The following is an 18,915-nucleotide window of genomic DNA, read 5'->3' as shown; positions in this document are numbered from 1 at the left end:
ATAAAGTAGTTTATTTTCCGATTTCTCACAGTACACCAAATACAGCGAAAATGGTATAAGTCATTTAAAAAATATGGGTGTATCTGGGATAAAAAAGAAACGTTGTTGAACATTTTTATCTAATTTTGCCATAATAGAGATTAAATCTTTGGTTAATGAACAGCGTATTGAAAACTTTAGTTACTGAATGGAGTTCACAAATTACGACATAAGTATTATTTCATCGTGTTTGTAACAATGTAAAGTATCATTACCTGTCTAATTATACGTACAACAAAAAAAGGTCACATCTAATGACTGTAATTATTCGTAAATACAAACTATATTGCGTGTCATATCTGCGGTGCAGACAAAAGCTCAAGCGTTAATTAATGAAAATGTTGAAAAACATATTACAAAGATATTGTAAACTCAAAATAATGTTATAAACGCAAAGTCTCGCATAAACAATGTTACTCATTTCCATTGTTTTACCTGCAAACCACTCGGTGGCCACACGGGGCCGTTTGCATCGTGGCTCTGGCGTTCACGCAAATCACGCACTGCAAGAAAAAAAGACGAACGACAATTGAAACCGTATCCCGGTAACAAGTGCTAATTCTACTGATTCGGAGTAGGGTTCGCAATGAGTTCTAGAGAGAGGGGGCGTTTCACGGATGGTGGATCAGTGATAAGGTCAGAGGTAAACTCCAACGAATTCTCTTTGGAAGTTTCTGGCTGGTCAGCAGAAATTTTCCAGAGTTGAACAGACATTTTTCGACGCTCGCGCCTCTCAAAGGGGATGGTTTACATAACCCAAATGAGGATCCGAGCGTAGAGGTGCAGTTTTGATTGGATTGCGCAACGGGAATAATCTCTTAGTTTCGGGATGAAAGGGATACAAGTCATTCTATCATCCTCTGCCAGTAAATTTATTTTGTCTTTCCAACATTAACAAACTACAAAGAACAATAATTATTCGTAACAATATCTTAACCTAGGAGCCGTTAGCTGTTCCTTTATCCCGTACTAGGCATATTTGAACCTAAAGAAAAATTTACCCTATTTAGTTTGAACCTCTCATCTCGTACAACCATTTACATAATATCTAAAATCTAGAATCATATTCACCCATGAAATTGCCCGCGGTTTTAGCCATGTCACCGAAAGCCCGACCCGCCTGCCCTGCTGCCTGACCCATTGCCTGTCCAAAGCCCTCAGCCATACCACTCAAACTACCTCCAGGGCCACCCCCTTCTTGGCCACTTTGGGCAAATCTCCTCCTTCTGGAATTCATTTGGCTCATATCTGGGGGCGTGCATGGTGGAGCTCCTGGTGGCGGTGTTGCACCTGGAGGAAGTGGAGGACATGGGGGTCCTTGCGGGCTGCGCTTCTCCCTTAAGCTCGTCTCGTCAGGGATAGAGGAGTAACTGGATTCCGATGAGGCACTGACGACCTCGAATCGATTTCAAGCAGACCTTAGCTGGTGTCTAGCGACAGTTTTGGTTCAACTCTGGACTTCCAGTTGCGGTCCTGGTTTCCATCTCGAAAGGGAGAGTGTGAAAACGAGGACCGAATGGAAATCGGTTGGACCAGTAGCTGTCTCTCCGTGGAGAGAATTTAGAAACAAATATGGTGATCTGCTTACTGCGAGCAAGAGGCCGAGGACGCCGACGCTGAGAAGTAGACGCTTCATGATGATCGGTTTTTCACTTAACACTGTTCTCCTCGGTCACACAGCGGCGGAATAAATACTGGACGCTGGTCGTTGCGGAAGGGGAAGTGGAAACGGACAGTATAGGGCAGACACATGTCGCACGCGAAAAGAACTCGAAAAGGAAGTGATCTCCTAGCGTGATTATCCGATTTCGATCTATATCGAGTCCCATTGTTTTCCACGCAGGATATTTATTCTTCTTGTTTTTTGTCTCTTCTGTCACGAACCGCGGCGGAAGTAGCGAATGCGTTCGGAGCACGTTGGCGTTGCACCATGTAAAAATATCGTTCAATCGCAGTCACAAGAAAATTACCGAGCCAGAGATTGCGACGTCTTTCTTGCGACAATTTCAGCGTTATCGCCCATCCAATTGTGTATCTAATTCCAACTTAATACTCGCGATCTTTATCGTTCAGGGGAAACCAATTTGGTCGGCGACAACAATAGTCGAGGATGCCTCTGTCGCTGGTCATTACAGTTACGTAATGTTTTCATTTTTCTGCTCGTGAATAAATCATGTCGCTTTAAGGTGATATTCCACCCACTCTGTTAAGTAATTCTCAGAATTCTGAATAATCAAGTTGAAGATTTTGCAAGCACAATTTTAAGGAACTACAAATTCCTCTTTTTTGTAATTACATGTACTTTATTCGTCATTAAAGTTTATTTAAGACGCGTTACTGATCCACGACTTCTGTGCATATTCATATTTCAACTTTTGTTCTCTCACAGTGAAAACCACGCAAACATTTCGACGAACTTTGAAAATGTCAAAACATCGATTACTTTTGCCCTCCGCATAGAACGAGCTCCTCGGGAAAAAATAGGTATCTTTTCAAACTTTTTTTTCCCCAGTATCGTCTATTTTCGTTCCCTTTCAAGCGGAAGCTTTCTATACCCAGAGGACAGGGACAGAAATAGCTGGACGGTCGGTTTGATTGAAAGTGCGCGTCATTAAGGTGATTAAAGCTCGAATCGGGCATTGATAACGCAGCCCGGAAGCAGCTCGCGTTTCAGGCGTCCACGAGCGCCGAGTGTGTCGCGTGTGACGAACGCTGCAGGGCCGAGCGTCGGCGGTAATCGACGTAACCGAATTAAGCGTCGGCTTGATCGAAATATTAATAGTACGCCGAGGGTGGACGAGCACGTCAGGAGTCGCAGGGTCGCTGGCGGTCGCTTTGTCAGCCTCGTTAATCGACTTTCGCGACCCATTGAGCGAGCCATTCGCTCGGAAATTGCAACTTTTCCGGGCCAGCGGCTGTCTTTCGAACAGAAAGGCCTCTGCAACCGCCTGGCTCGTCGAAAATTCTCTGTACAGCCACTCTTTACACTGTATTAATACGCGTCGAGGGTTTCTAGGTCAACGTATCCAACGTTTTTACCTTTTTCATTGTTCAGTCTTGCAAAAATAGCCACCCGTGTTTTAAAATAATCAGACGTTTTTTTTCTGTCTGACCACGAGGAACACTCGACTAGACAAACTTTCTGATGCCTGGGAGGAGATCGTTCCTCGACGCAGTCACACTGCTTTTCACTTCTTTTTCTAATGCTCGAAGTAGTCGAAGAAGCTTCATTCCAGACAGCAGCGATTTCTTGATCAGCGGGATATAGAGTCGACGCTGGGAGCGTTTCACTGACGTCAACGGGGGTTTCTTTTATTCGACCCTCCACACGGGGGAAACGAGATCTCATTGCCGCGTCAATCATCCCTCCTTGGTGAAATTACGAATTAGGCTTGATTACGCCTTGTCCCTCGCAGCGAGGGGAGGCTAACGTGGTTTTCTTCGCGGAGGATAGGAGAATGGGGCTGACCTTAGTCAGCCAGCGGTGTGTTAGGAGCGTCCCTGTTGGATCCTCCTTGGGGTGTTGATTAGATTAGGGACTGCTCGAACTTTCCGCGGGAAATTTCTTTCATTCCGTTGGTGAGATTAAACGCAATCTCTTCGGGCAATTTTTCATCGAATAGAGACACTTGATTGCGGGGTTAATCCGATTAAGCAGCCTTCTTAAAACCGATTATTCAGAAGGGTTGGAATTGAACTTGTTAGTTACTTACCTCGTCCTCCTGCGAGGAGGCCAACTCTGGCTCGTTCTCCTCCAGCTTCGTCAACAGTTTGTCCTGAAATGAGAAAATTTCTTTTCTAAGCTGTGATCGATAGGAATGAATTAAGGGAATGTGCTGGCGGTAATATTCCTGGAGCTCGCTATGCACGGATTTCGCTTGGTTGATACAGATCGATCTTTTTCTTCGAGACAGGCAAGTTGAAGGCCTGATCGTTTCGCGGAAGGTTGAATAACAGTGATATAGCACTTCAACAATAGTTTCCAGTGCTATTCTAGCACCGTGCGTACTAGGAATCGATCGATATGTTGTTCTCCCTTCCCACGTCTACGTTTGACACGTTCTATAAGTCTTCTTTTTGCAGTGAAAGTTGAGTAGCCGAATTATCCCTGCGTTTGGCGAGCAGGGAATATTTTTAAGAAGAATTTAGACATTATTATTAAATCTGGGAGATGGAATCTGGATTTCAATAACTATATTCTGTAAAATATTTTAGTAATCGAAAACTCTATCCAGTATTAATATTTTTGCTATAAAAATGTTTCAGTTTAAAAATAGTACAGAATAATCTTTTTAGCATTACATGGTTATCTTTTTTCTTCTTTCAATAACTAAATTCAATGTGGCTTTAGTTGACAAGTACCACAACTCTTTTTACATAACTTTCTCCCTCAATATATTCCCACTACTATCAAGTACTTGTACACTTGTTAGTGCGTTTGAACTCCTTTTAAATCTAATATTAGGCGAACAAATAGTTCTGAATATCAACTTTGCAACTCTTCATAATACTAAAGATGCTATCGATTAACATACTTCTATTCCTACCAGATTCTTCAAAACCAGAAATTTGTTAAGAAACAAGGAACCAAAGGAAATAATATTCAACATCCATTTTATTCAACTCCGATTCAACATGGCCATAAGATCCTCAAAAAACAGATTCTATCAGTCATTTGAACTGGCTTAACACCTCCATCTAAAAAGCCTTTCAAAGGAACCATTCCCTCGGCCTCCTTATCTACTTTAGTATAAGGTACAAGATCGATATAAATATTTATATCAAGCTAAGACCACTCTGAGCCCCACTCGCCTGTGCCCAGGCTCATTTCATTAACCCCGTTCTCTGATGCTCCACGGAATTCAGAGCAAACGGCGAACCATCTAAAATGTCCTGAGGTTTCAATGTCAATGGGGCAAAGGGAGAAGGGAAAGGAAGAATTGTGGCATGTTCTTGGCACGAGGCTCGTCGCAGGAACAATGGCACCGCGAGACGGGGATGATTGGTGGTCTTTGCAGTTCGAAATTGGCTGGCTGTGATTCGCGACGGTCCACTGGTCGGTGCGTCAGACAGAAAACTTGCTGTACCAGTGGCGTGCAACGGTGGTGGGGATATTTTGCGCATCATCCCCCTAATATCTGGAAAGCACCCTGACCCAGATACACGGTGCGCGCGGAACAACCGGACGGTCCTCTGCCAGGATCATCCGCCGTCGAATGAAAACCCGCACGACATTTACCGTCACCTTCTGCACGTCATTATTTTCCTGGGGGGAAAAAAACGACCAGCTCTGTGGTATGTATCGAGATCGAGCAAGAGTGAACCTGCTGAGTTAGGTTTTTCGTAGGACTTGCTCGAGTTCGATGGAGAGATTGGCAAGAATGTATAAAAAGTCATATACACTATTATTTCTAGTGTATTTCGGATAGAAAATATTCTAAAAATAAAGTAGATTCTTTTAATGCATTTGCTGACTTGCTTTTACTTTCATGTGCTACAAGCGACGTTCAAAGTAAGGACTTTCCTCTCCTAAGCATAAATTTATTTGACGTTTTAATGAACACCTGATAATATACAGTAATCATAATCCAGAAAATCTCATAAATAATCCAGTGCTTAGTATTAGCTAACGACTTGTGCAGCACTTCATGTGTGTTACTCAATGAACACATTGAGTAATTTTGATTTAATATAATGAATACTGGGATGAATTGAAGGAACTTGGTAGTATATTTAAAATTTGTTTAGAAAATTAAGCGTCATGATTGTCCTCTGCATTTTCACTATTGTAAATACTTCGATGTCTGATAGCATTGTAAAGTCAGACTGAATCGAACCCCCGAAATCCTTTATTCGAAAGGTTAATGGAATTACCACAGGTGGAAATTGTGCCATTCCCATTCGATACACCATCGATCGCAAACGAATTTCCAGTCACTCCTATCAAAGCCAAGAAGTCCATCAAGCATTCAATTAGTTTCTTGATTTCTGGCTGCCAATCTTCCAAGCGATTGTCGTAGCTTGTTCCGGAGGTCAATCGAATAGCGCGCACTCTATTTGTTTGCTTATCGAAACGGAATCTGGTTTAGGCTGCAGTCAGGTTGAGCGTTATATATGAGACAGATCGAAAATGGATCCAACTGGAATTGAAATTAGGTATCGTTCAGATTGCAAGTTCGAGAGTGATCAGATGTCAATTAGCCTCCAATTTGACTTCAATCTAATCAATGATGAGATGACATCGGGTACCTTCGAGTCCTACATCAGGCATCCAATAGAATCTAAACTAGATACACGCATGCCCTAAATTGGATATCAATGAGACTAGAATCGAGTATCTGTAAAAGGCTAGTAATATCTAGAGCAGGTATTCACTCTAAATTAAGTAATTTCAAACTAAAAAGAGAGTGAATGTACAAATTTTAATTCAGAATTTCCAGATCAGATGGACGACTTGGGATTTGGAACCGATAATGGTTTTATGATAGGTCCTGCCGATGACAAAACAGACCGATAGTTTTTGGACAGGTGAGCTGTAAAAAGATCCACCGTAATGATCGTAAGATCGCTTAATTTATTCTTGCATTTCACTTTACCAAAAGAATTTTCTATCGTCATCTCGTGAATTAGAGCAACGAAAGCCTATTTAGCTATAGAAATTACTCAAGTTCGCGGAAAAGGAGCTAGGCAGCGCCCACCGTCATGGTCGAGATCTTCGGACCAACCAGACGGATCCCAGCTTTCGATTTCTGCCAGTTTACTCACGCTACTATCGTTGACAGGAATCTCGTGCCTTCTATCGTACCAACGCCGCGACGGTGTTTCATTCTCGCGGGAAACATGGTGCCAATGTTCCTTACTTCCCTACTGTGTCGATTATTCGTGATCAGAAGAGGTAATTGAAAATTGTGTTTCTCTAATTCATTTTTATCGGCGAACCTTCGTTATCAGTGAGTTCCCGTGGGTGACACTCGGTAATCTTAATTGCGCTTTCTGATCGTTGTCTACGTGATTCAGTGGTCACGAAAAGGCGAAATTTTAAAGGTAATTATTCTTAGAGCCCAAAGAGAGCGAAATTACCAGTGATAAAGAATAATTAAAATGTGGGGATCGTGGCCAGGGGTAGCCGCGGGGGGCATTTTCTTCTTAATTAAAAGAGTTGTTTTCGTGACGGCCGCGTATGCTCGCAATGAAGGAAGTGAATAACGGGCGCCACTTGAATTTCGGGGCTTTGCTTGTAACTGGCCCCGCTTTAGACTGAAAATTCTGAAAGAGCTTTTATTGTTCGTGAAGGCTTGCATTTCTTCTACTGCCTATGAAAAGCTCTCCCGTGGACCAGTATACTGTCGATTCTATTGGGGAAGTAAGTGCATGAAATGCAGAGGAATGGTTGGACTAGAATTATAGCCTGGTCGTAAAATTAATCAAACGATAAAACGAATATATTTGGATAAATATATTTTAGATAAGTAAAGTGACAGAAACATTGAAAAATGAGGGCTTCCAAGAGGATCTCGATTCTTTTTAACATTTATTTATATTAATGTGGCACTTCCTCTCAATACTTCAATTTACCATGTTATATCTGTGATTTTAAAGTAAAACAACCTAAGTCTATTTTATTGACTTATGTCTTCTTCCACCCTTATCTTTAAATGAAAAAAACTTTTTAATTTACCTTCTTCTTTCTGAAAGTACTATATTCTGTATTATGTGAAAATTCTGTATTCTAGATCTTAATGAAGGTCTTATCTCAGATCTCAATTTTTTGAAAGTGTGTCACTGATCATTTTACCTAGTCAGAGATATCTCAGTCCACCTGTGCACGTGGTAGAAGCGCTTATTGGCGCAGCCTTTCCCCATAGTATCGGTCTGAACTGCATCGTGCTACATATAATCGTACTTTCTCTCAGGAAGGTATGTAACTAGGTGAGCGTAGCTGTGGATGCCTAAGATTCAAGGCGTTATCGTAAATCGACTATATTAATCAGTGCGTGCCGTGATACAGCTTTCACGGGTACATTAATTAGGGCAAACAATAATCGTTATTAATTAGTTTGGCCTCTATGAGGGTCGATTAATCCGACGATCGGTCGTCAGTAATCTCGATTGCATCCTTCCAAAGAATTTCACTGTCGCTTGACGACCGATTACGGAACGTTTTCACGCTACTGTGACCGCATCATCGTCGCGTTGGTCACGGAAAATAACTCCTTGTCGCCACAGAATCGTGACTATCACGGGCAACAAGCTTACACTTGGTTGAGAGCACTCGTGATGATCGATATTGCGAAAGCGACGACGCTCGAAGCTACTCTGTTTCGTTCGCCTTTTCGCACCTTGGATTATGGTCCCACGCCAACAATGGCTACCGTTGATTAACTCGTTCTAGGTAGGCGAACGCTTTCTCTGTTGGGAGAGATGGAAAAATCTGAATTGAAAGGATCCTTTGCAGAGAACGGAACTGAACAGAATTGTGGGACAGATCATGGAGTGAAATTGTCACCACGAAATGAGTTTTCGAAGTACATGAGGTATTTAGAAATTGGAGATTGGAATCGTGTCAATTAAAAATCAGTACCGCTAATATAACAAGTGAAATCGAAGACCTACTTAATAATGACTTATTGACGAAGACCTAGGTAGACCCCAAAGATTTTACAATTCTCAAGAAAACCCAAAAGGGTCTGTCACTGCTCCAACCGACCACAATACCATCAGCAATTAATCACCCCAGTTCGCCCAGAGACAGCTACAACTCAGTCCACGATCAGATATCAGCCAAAGTTACCGATGCTCTCTAACTAAATTAGCCCGAGCCAAGAGCAAATTAGGCTTCGATTACGCGAAGATACTGTCAGATTACGTCCGACTTAAACACTGTCAGTCGGACACGTAACGCCGTATCGTGGCGACGATTCGATAAAAATTTAATCAGCAAACAGCACGACACTATGGACAGCTCACGCGACACGGTTTCCTCTTAGGTTTCGTTCGGGCCAGTCGACCACAGTCGTTTCCCACTGAAATCATAACCTATCAACACCGAGCAGGGACAAAATTTAACGGGCCATAAACTCTGCTGTTGATTTACGTTCCATTCGCGCGTAGAATTCCGGTCTGGAGAGCTTTACGGCCTTCATTGAGTCATTAGGCCGCATTGCACCTATTGCGTCGCAGTGTGCGCCATCGGTCTAACTTGTGGATCTGCTTTCCCCCAGAATCGCGTTACCTGAAAGGAAATCCTGGCCTGACTGCTCTTAAGAGTTAAAGTGCAGTACTCGTGGGAGCTCAAATGTCAGTAGGACGGCACACATAGTGATGGGAGTCGAATCTTGACTCTGAAGGGATTGGAAGTTTTTTAAGAGTACGAAGATTTAAATGCAGAGGTATACTTGGAGTAGAATTATAGCGTGGTCGTAAAATTAATCAGACCATGAAATGAATATATTTGAAGCAGTAGATGAGTGAAGTGACAGGAATATTGGAAGATGAGAGCTTCTTACAGAACCACGATTTCTTTTTGAATGTGATTCAAAGCCTAAATTCTTGAAAGCTTTGAAAAGCAAGTCGAATTTTTCAAACCTTGTTAAATACTTTATGTTAATAAGGAACTGTTTAGAGGGAAATATATATTGGAAATGCTTCTAAGATGCTGAACTATTACCCAGTTCTCAGGATCTATTGAACCTCAAAACTTTTAATACTATCAAGATTTTCAAGACACCGAGACTTAGACTTGCAAGAGTTCTAAGCTTCGAAATATGTTCGAATGATTTTGAATTTTTCGTCATATACAGCGTGTTCGACGACAGGTGTCAGAAGTTTGAAGGAACGATTCTACATGCTAATGGAATGTGTCTGACTTGGAAGTTATTCTACTGCCGACGTGCACTAGCCAGGCCAGACACAGCGAAGTCAGTAGAATAAGCCCTAGTCAGACACATTTCACGCGAAGTTTAGAGTCCTTAGTACGTAATAATTCTAAAACGATGTCTCGAACATAATCTTCTATTTCTTGATTTTCATCCTATTTTGACATTTCAGAATCACCCCTTAAAATGTCTGACACCTGTTGTGGAACAACCTGTATACAGATTCAAAGCGATTCGAATTGTTTCAATTGCCATCAATTCACACAGAGACAAAAGTAATACTTGGAGTAATAAGACAAAAAGTAATACCAAGTGAGGACAATTCAGCCAATAAGAGAAATTCATGTGTACCGTCTCCAAGTGTTTTTCCTCAAAGCTAATCAGACCTACTGATATCTAACCTTTCAACAGTATATAGTAGGAGACTGCGCTCACAGCTAAAAGGGAACACAGAACCTGTTCGAAAGTACACTTTTTGTCGATGATGAATCGCGTCCTAGTATCGACGCACTCGCGAGCCAGTGACAGTGGCTCGAGAGGGAAAGGCTTCGACAGGGTCGAAGTCGAAGCGTATCGCGAGAGCCGATCGGCAACGCACGCGATATCACGTGTCCCGTCCTCAGGTTCAATGACGACGACCGCGACGATTCGGTCGAGGCCGAGCCTCGCCGTGTCTGAACTTCACCACTCGAGGCAACCGTTTCCTTTCTGTCGCCAGGCGAGAGCCCAGTCAACGTGACGCCGCTTCCGTCGGGCACCTGCTTCTACTGCTGCCCCATCGACGTCCATCGCGACGTCGAGTTCCACCTGTACACCAGGTATGTGCCGAAAAGTATTTTATTCCATGGGAGTGGTGTAGGCTGCATGCTTGATGTAGCCTTCTGAGTTGGAATAGGGTTTATTCGTTATGAACTTGCAAGTTGTTGGATCCATGGAGTACCTATTTTGACCAACTATAGAGAAAAGCAGGATCCATTAAAAATATTTTACTACTATTTGCAGTAAAATAAAACTAAGAATATTTAGAATTATCCAAAGATGTACAAAATTTAATATATTTTTTTGTAGCTACTGTCTTTCTCCATAGTTGGACAGTATTGGAATGCATTGCACTGGGTAGTATGTCATGGAATATTTGTGGCTAGTTTTATGAATTACTTCGTATGCATTAGTGCATACAAAAAATGCAAATGCATCTTATTTCAATTTGAACAAGTCGAAACCAGCTTTCTTTCTTTTTTCTATTGTAGGAGGAATCCAATCTATCCCATAAAGCTCAACATCCGTGATTCCTTTACGTTGTGGAACAGTAATTTTGATGTTAAATGCCCGACTGTGATTTACATCCATGGATACAGCAGCAGCGCATACGAAGGAAGCGCCGCGGCGATTCGAAGAGGTACTTTCACCATTTCCGAGGGGACGTTTTTATCTTCAAATCCAGAAAGAGACAGTTTTTAATTTAGGTTCCTTGGTTTACGCTTCAGTGGCTGAAATTATTCGTTGAGAAAAAGTTGCTGTCCTAAAGTAGTTCTCGGGTGTTTCTGTTACGAAATAAAAGGGAAATCTGTTCCTCGGTTGTCAGAGTATGTTTCTACAAGTTTCAGGGTTTACAATAGTATTCGTGCAGAAATCGAGCATGGTCTACATAATTTGTAACTTCTGATACTCTCAGTCGTGTTCCCAGACATGAATTGATGGACCCAGCCTGTGGGCATTAGTATAAGAATCAGGCTATTCTGAGACGGTCGGACAGGATGATTAATCATAGGTCTTTTCGAAGTTCACCTCCTCACCAGAGGAAACTTCAGTATTCACGCCAGATCCATATTTCGTATGGTCCTTGACTGGTGACAGACGTTTCCCTCTATTTCAATTGCAAACGCAAACGTACTAGAAACAGAAGTTCCAAGATCTTGCAAAGTACTAGAAGCTTGTTTGCATCGAGAGGGAAGCTTGTCAGGGGACTACATTTGACAAAATTTGATTAATAATTTAGTTCGCTTATACTCAAGTGTCCTCAACAAGTACACGCAGTACAAGATGAAACAACATATTACAATATATCATCGAGATCACAAGACAGTGAACTTTCTCTGTAACTTTCCTTAACACATCTTTCACAGTTCTCTACTAATAAAGATATGTACTAAAACAACATTGCACAGCCCACAAACACTGCTATTATCTTCAAACGTATTGAGATATTTCCTATTGATGAATAACCATCAAAGTTAATTTATTACAACAAACACTCTTTTACAAGTATTAAAAATTAATACTGCTATTCACCTAAAGACCTCCATAGTAACCGTATTAACCACTAGTTTAAGCTTCTCCATTTTCTCTAAACACATAACAAAACTAATTTTGTTTCAGCTTATCTTAAACGTGGGCGGTACAATATAATTTTAGTAGACTGGTCCAAACTAGCAGCCTTGCCATGGTACGTAACAGCAGTTCAGAACACGAAAATCGTGGGACCCTACGTCGCTCGTTTCGTATCCTTCCTAGACGCTGTGAGAGCAGTACCCATGTCCAAGCTACACGTGATCGGCTTTAGCTTAGGTGCAGAAATTGCTGGGTTCATGGGGAAAGCTTTAGCTCCACGGAAAGTAAATTTCAAGCGCCGTGAAACCATCGACAGTCTGAAGTTCTATTTTCAGTAGAGTGATCCACTTGCAGGTCGGACGCATCACTGGTTTGGACGCGGCCTACCCTCTCTACATGAACTCTGGCAGAGATGGCCATTTAACAGCGTCTGACGCGATGTTCGTCGACGTTATTCACACGGATGGAGGAAATTTTGGGTTTCCCCACCCTTTGGGTCATGTCGATTTTTATCCTAACGGTGGCAAGCCAATTCAGCCTGGCTGCAACCTGGAGAGCGTGATTCGTAGGAGCATCTCACGACTCATCAACCAGTACAGTAAGATTTCTATTTTTTTATTTGTAGAATAATCCTCAGTTATTTTACTGAATATTATTTCTATCATTGTTACACAATCTAAAGCAGGAGCTATATATTTCTATAATTAAAGCTGGTTCCAATTACATAGATTAATTTTGTATATTGAAAGTGACAACAGCAGTCTCAATTTTACGTGACAAATCTCACACACTCGTTACTCTCGAAATCATTGGTTCCTCCATATTTAGTTACCTGCGGACATAACCGAGCCTGGATGTTCTACGTGGAATCCGTGACAAATCCATTCGGATTCCCCGCCAGTCGCTGCCCACGATGGCATCCCAATATCCCAGTGAACTGTTTCTGGACGCCTGACGTTCACATGGGCATAGCGGTGGATTTGAGAGCCAGAGGCAAGTTCTACTTGAGAACGAACGCCGAGCCACCTTACGCTAGGAACATGTCTGGCTACATGGGGAAATGACACAAGAAATTCGAGTTTGGATGAACCAGACGAGTAGCACTGCATCCTTTATGTCTTACAAAGGAAGCTGTTTAACTTTCCCTCGGAGAGAAAAACGACATCCCCACTTATTCACATGCAACGAAAAGTTCCTTAAACATTCGACCGTAAATTAGGGCAAGTTTTATTCCTAAGCTTCCCTCGGAAGCACTAATTTCTTGTAAGTCGGGAAGGAAGCTCGCTCGCAGCGAAATTTACGATTCCACTGTTCAGAAGCCTAGCAACTTACAGTGGTGCACAAATAAGCAGCACAAATTGTTCCTTGTTGAAGGCGACAATAAACCAACAATAAAAGTCACTGTGCCCTGCAAGATTTACTTATTCCACGATCGATGATAACGAGGTCTAGCTCGATGCGCCGAAACGACGTGCAATTTTCGTACCGCTTCCGATGCACCCTGGCTGTCCTCGAAATATGGAAATTCCAAGGACAAGTACTTTCTTATTCCCCTTTTCAGCCGATCGATAAGGGTGGCTCGAGAGGAGCCCGCTGGTCGGGGGTAATTGCGTTAAACATTTTATAAGTTGAGGCGCGGTGAACAGGGGCGCACGAGCGATAAGAACGCTCGAAAAAAGAGCGGAAGCTGGCTGATTTCCAATCCCCTCTGGATGCTTTTATTTTGCAGCGATTCCGCTGGACGACTGGGGGATAGTAAATCCAGAACAACTTACCGTCGCGCAGTCTAGTGAAATTTTAAGGCTACAGCCTCCACGACGTGCATCGACAATGCACCCCTCTGGTAAGAGTGATCAGCGCCGATGCAAGGGATATCAAAGAAAGGGGGGAGCCAGAGGGTGCATGGTAATCACTCGTCGAGCATTCGTCTCGCAGAAGTATCCAGAGATACACGCTATCCACTGGAACCAGAGACTTTTTCAATCCATCCCGCGACAAAGACATTTCTATGAAGCTCCCAGCTACATTTTCCCTTTTTCCCTTTGTCTCCCTTTGCCAGCGTTAGTTTCCAATCCATAACGCTCAGGCGGGCATCCAAGACAATAGGTCCGTCTCCAGTCTCCTCGGCGAGCTTTTTCCACAGCCAGCACGCTCCATCGCGAGGAGACGCAGCTTTCATCCAAAACGACTCGAACCGCCACGTCTGCCCCTCGAGGTTTCGTCTCCCTTCGAGGACGATTGAAACGCGCAGTGGTTGTGTTCCAGTGTTCTGCCCGCGATCGTCGCCATGCTCGGGCCAAATATTTGCAAACCGCGTCGAATCAGCGCGTCCTGGCGTCTTGGGGCGAATCCGAGGCTCGAGAGGTTCGAGGGCTCTTCGGGAGTCGACAATGGCGCGAGGAGACGTTTGTCTGTCCGTGAATGCGAGGGGACGAAGTCTGGAACAGGCTCTTTTAAATTGAAAAGAAACCGATACGAGCGGTATTTGTGTTCGGATGATGGAGTGTATTGGAGGACGTTTCGTGCGCGATAGAGAATGCAATTTCGAGAATCGATAAGATGATTTATGTAAAGCGGGAACAGGTAGGCTCCTCTTCCGTTTGACCTTTCGCTATCGCCTCACCCTCGACCTCTGGATACAGTTTCCTGTTGATCGGCAGAAAACTTGTGGCGAATTTTTTTGGCGAAGTTGCACGGAATTCACGACATCTTGAAGTCTCGAGAGGCTCGGGGATCTCGGTCAGTCAACCCAGCACGTACACTGAAAAATTCAGCACTAACAGGTCGATAACGATCGACGACCTATGGCCGGGGTTATAGATGACCCTAGTCTTGAAAGACCGCTGGCTGGAAAAGCCTAAGCGCGCAGTGCACGCCATGTCTGGCTACATTTCTCTTCGCTTGTCTGGGGACGAGTCCCAGGGGCGTTGTTAGTCAGACGTGTTACCCTTGCAAGAGTCCTGCGGAAGTTGGCTGTGTGGAGCAGCTACGATTATCCTCTCTCGGAGGTGTTAATAGCGCTGCAATCGAACTTCTAATATTGGTCGTTAAAATTCTGAAGGGGATCAAGGTAGTGCACGAACGCTGAGCTTTTGAAGACTTCTCTTGTCTACGGGGAGGGTGAAAGGTGGTATATGGGGTGTCAGAGGTTTTAGATAGGTGGAAATAGTGAGTGATTACCATTGATATTTAGAAACTTGTCTAATTTTGATCTTTAATATATTTTGGAATTGTTCCTTCATGTAGAATCGCTATTTTTATACACCTCCAATTATGGGATGCCCTGTGTATTGTGCAATAATGGAATGCACTAATTTCTTAAGAGGATAAATTGTAGAAAACACAATTAGTGGAAAATATACAATATCTTTTATTTAAGATTTCTGTTTTGTTGAGAGATCACATTTGAATATTTCTTAAGTGTGATTGTATCTGAAGAAGAATCTCTAGATATAAAATAATATTTTCCTGAGTGAGGTCTTCGTGAAAAATATGGAATCTGAATGAAAAATAGAATCTGATGTCTAAAGATAGAATCAATTCTTAATTAAATATATACATATTGAATAGACTTCTAAACTTCCTTTTCACTAAAAATAAAACTTCCTATTTTCGTTTTCCACCAGCTTTCCTGATAGTATCAGTTCACTGACATTCCACACATACATCCTTTGACAATCCCACTGGGAATCTCTTTACTTTACGTTCGTGAAAAGTCTACCAAAGCTTTGAGTTAAAAGTCCACTTTAAATTTCGAACTTCATCGACTAGCAGAGGTTCAGAGATAAGCAAAAGACCTTTGAAATTCAATTTCCTGGTGACGTATTCCCTATTCGTATTGGATCCGAAGCGTGAGAACGAGATGTTATTTATGGGACCGTCTGATCGGTTAAACGCCATTAAAATTCGTAAGAATATTCTCTAGTGGTTTGTGTATTCACGCTTTACCTCGTCATAATGTATCTCACCCCTTCTTCTCACTGACATCCCCTGGAGAACCGCTTTATACGACTAATTCATATAGACAACGATACAGTCCAAAGAACACTGCATATTGAAATGCATTTTAAGCAACGAAACTGTACTTTTTAATGTACCTTGAGAAATACTGTAATCTCTTCATACCTTTACAATCACAATTTCAAAATACCTTTGCCAGTATTGTAAATTATCCAAGATTATTCTGATAAATTGACAACCAAGTGATTTCCAAAACAAAATCACATATGTCTCAGAATATCTACTGAATCGAGACTTATCATTAGAAAATCAAACTTACACACTTGGAGCAGAAGCAAAAAATTAACGCTAATAGAAAATAAAGATATCTAACATACACTGTTTTCAATTTGGAACACCAAATAAAATTCTGAGAGAATTAAGAAGGATCAAGAAATATCTCAAAGTTAACAATTATTAATTTCTAAGAATATTTCATCTCAAGTTTCAAATTAAAAGTATCATTCCACATTTTCCTTGTCCTCCACCTATTAATCTTCATAAGTCATAAACCTATGAAACACATCCCCTCGTTCAGTGGATCAAAGATAATCACAGGCGTCGTCGCTGATCGCGAAAGGAAATTTCTCGGTGAATTAAACCGAACGAGACAATTATAATGTTATTGGATGCTGCATCGCTGTCACTGACAGCGCGAAATCGATGAAACGGAATAACAGTATGGTCGGCACAGCCACGATCGTATTGAAATCGAGAAGCCCGCGCGAGGCAGGGTGCATTGTCTTCCGCGGAGACACAGGAAGCGAAACACAAAATGGTCTCCGACTCCACCGCCTCCCATTTGACTCTGCTATCGATTTCTCTTTGTTCCTGCGGCTCAGATTATAGACACGTCAGAGACACACCGCCCCCGAGCGTTGTTCCACCTTTGTTGCATTATTTTGTGCGTGTGCAGGGTCGTTCCTGTAGAAGGTCACGCCAAAGGGTTGTTCTCCCCTTTGTATCCCTGTCTGCGTCGCCTTCCTCACGTGCTGCACGCCATGCACCGCTGAAACGCGGAGATTGCAATCGGCTGCCGCGTTTTGGAACACGAGGGAAGCCATTGGCTGACTCATGGCTCGCAGGAAATTCCTTTCGGAGAATTCTTTGCTTCCTTATTCTTGGAATAATAGCATAAATGAGACTGGGGCTGGGTTCTGGTTTCAGGATACGAGTAATTTGAAAGGGGTCTTCCTGATCTGGACCTGGATTAAGATTGAAAACTGTCTTATCTTGATGCTAGGATAGAGAAAGCTTATCTGGAAGTACAATACAGAGATGAGAAGAAATCCAGAAGCACAGGAGCAAGAAATTTGAATTCATGTTACGTGACTACCCAGAACGAGATAATAAGAAGAAGACTTCTCGTCTCTGCAGAGTACCTAGGTTACCTGGTACACGTGTCTCTAGAATCTAAATAGATTAGAGCAAATTGGAGTGTGTCGAAGGGGGTTGAAAAGTGTCTCTGCAAATTAAAGTGTGTTTGAACGAGATAAATTGGATTTAAACGAGTTGAAAAGCAGTGAAGCTTACTGAAGCAAGTCCTGTCAGCTGAAGCCGATCTGAGATGAGGTCCAAGTGTTGAAGACACAAGTTTCCATAAGAAGATTAAAAACACCTCAAAAAAGGACCAACAGACAAATGCCCTAGACTCTAAAACCTACCATCCACAGTCACACATAATCAAGATCCCAAACACTATTACAACCGCAGGTGCAACATCTCTAGACTCAGCCTGACACCTACTAAGACCTCCCAAGAGCCATCAGAGCAAATTGTGAGGCGTCAAAAAAGTTTCAAGTGCGATTGAAGATTCCTGTCCTCGACCGACAGGGATCGATACACACCGCAACAGGAACATTCTATTATTACCCACGTACGCGAGCGAAGGTGTATGAAAAAGTCGGCAGTATTGGGTGATTCACCTCGCGTACGAGGATCCAAGTGTCTCTGCTCACAATGAGAACTATAAATAACGAGCGTCGCGTATTCCGATGCAGATACTCGAATATTCTTCGGCGTCGATCCAAATTTAGATCCACCGATCCAACCGCTGGCTGATTCGAAAATGGCGCCGAATAAATGCCACCAGCGCTGGTCCTTTTCTCTCCGCGAAATTGGAGGGTGTGTGAAGAGTCGAGGGGCTTTCAGTGACGTCACGTGATTATTTCCACGTAGGAAAAGCCTCGCGCGGGCCGGGAGTGACGCTCGAGGCATTAACGCCTCATTAACGCCCTCCACGAATGACGCGATCCTTCATCACGTGCCGCCACTCGTTTCCACGTCCCTTGTTCCAGTCTTCCTCATCTTCATTGTCGTTGCTCGCCATTCTGCCAGCTTCTCGATTTCTCCTGCCGCTTAAACGGAAATCTACTCCAGGTTTGCAGTGGTAACCGCGCTGGATCCTGAAGACGCGGTTTATGGATGCCAGTATTTATAGGCTGGCCTGAACGTGCATGCCACTGGAGGCTCGTTAACTTCCCTCTGCGTTGGGCTACTTGTTTCCTCTTGGAAACCGGGCTTAAGCGAGCCTTGGGGGAACATGAATGTGGAATTTAGAGGGGTCTGCTTTCATTGAATTTGAAACCGATGGGGGCTTGAACAAGGGAGAGGTAAGAGAGGAACTAACGAAGGAGAAGCGAGAAGCTACAGAGGTAAGAGTCTCATTAGG

General features: G+C 42.9%; 3 protein-coding genes across 3 annotated transcripts in view; 1 reads left to right on the top strand and 2 right to left on the bottom strand.

The window, feature by feature from the left end:
• LOC143182998 (uncharacterized) overlaps positions 1 to 18,915 on the bottom strand; it is a 35,406-nt gene that overhangs the window by 3,521 nt on the left and 12,970 nt on the right. Inside the window, exons 3-4 of the mRNA XM_076384357.1 lie at positions 3,753 to 3,815; positions 475 to 542 (exon numbers count right to left, since the gene is read on the bottom strand). Of these exons, the coding sequence (XP_076240472.1) occupies positions 475 to 542; positions 3,753 to 3,815 (131 nt within the window). The remainder of the gene's footprint in view (positions 1 to 474; positions 543 to 3,752; positions 3,816 to 18,915) is intronic.
• Positions 896 to 1,750, bottom strand: LOC143183532 (uncharacterized). Its single transcript, XM_076385084.1, has 3 exons — positions 1,628 to 1,750; positions 1,111 to 1,435; positions 896 to 1,024 (listed from the first exon to the last, which is right to left on the bottom strand). The coding sequence occupies exons 1-3, from the start codon at positions 1,673 to 1,675 to the stop codon at positions 999 to 1,001; spliced, it is 399 nt and encodes a 132-aa protein (XP_076241199.1). The 5' UTR covers positions 1,676 to 1,750; the 3' UTR covers positions 896 to 998.
• Positions 6,880 to 13,347, top strand: LOC143183103 (pancreatic lipase-related protein 2-like). The gene is made up of 6 exons (XM_076384528.1): positions 6,880 to 6,934; positions 10,633 to 10,732; positions 11,165 to 11,313; positions 12,294 to 12,529; positions 12,600 to 12,843; positions 13,074 to 13,347. The coding sequence occupies exons 1-6, from the start codon at positions 6,880 to 6,882 to the stop codon at positions 13,307 to 13,309; spliced, it is 1,020 nt and encodes a 339-aa protein (XP_076240643.1). The 3' UTR covers positions 13,310 to 13,347.

Source organism: Calliopsis andreniformis, chromosome 9 (assembly GCF_051401765.1).
Source record: "Calliopsis andreniformis isolate RMS-2024a chromosome 9, iyCalAndr_principal, whole genome shotgun sequence".
Classification (NCBI taxonomy): Eukaryota; Metazoa; Arthropoda; class Insecta; order Hymenoptera; family Andrenidae; genus Calliopsis; species Calliopsis andreniformis.
Note: the sequence above shows the minus strand (reverse complement) of the source record. Positions and strands in the feature narration are given on the sequence as shown.

What these genes read in the sequence shown, in the direction of transcription:
- LOC143183532 (XM_076385084.1), bottom strand. Translation starts at nt 1,675, where the DNA reads ATGAAGCGTCTACTTCTCAGCGTCGGCGTCCTCGGCCTCTTGCTCGCA. An exon ending in TCCTCGGCCTCTTGCTCGCA is followed by an intron (nt 1,436 to 1,627) that starts GTAAGCAGATCA and finishes AATCGATTCGAG; the next exon opens with GTCGTCAGTGCCTCATCGGA. An exon ending in AACCGCGGGCAATTTCATGG is followed by an intron (nt 1,025 to 1,110) that starts GTGAATATGATT and finishes ATTTTTCTTTAG; the next exon opens with GTTCAAATATGCCTAGTACG.
- LOC143183103 (XM_076384528.1), top strand. Translation starts at nt 6,880, where the DNA reads ATGGTGCCAATGTTCCTTACTTCCCTACTGTGTCGATTATTCGTGATC. An exon ending in ATTATTCGTGATCAGAAGAG is followed by an intron (nt 6,935 to 10,632) that starts GTAATTGAAAAT and finishes TTCTGTCGCCAG; the next exon opens with GCGAGAGCCCAGTCAACGTG. An exon ending in AAGCTTTAGCTCCACGGAAA is followed by an intron (nt 12,530 to 12,599) that starts GTAAATTTCAAG and finishes ATCCACTTGCAG; the next exon opens with GTCGGACGCATCACTGGTTT.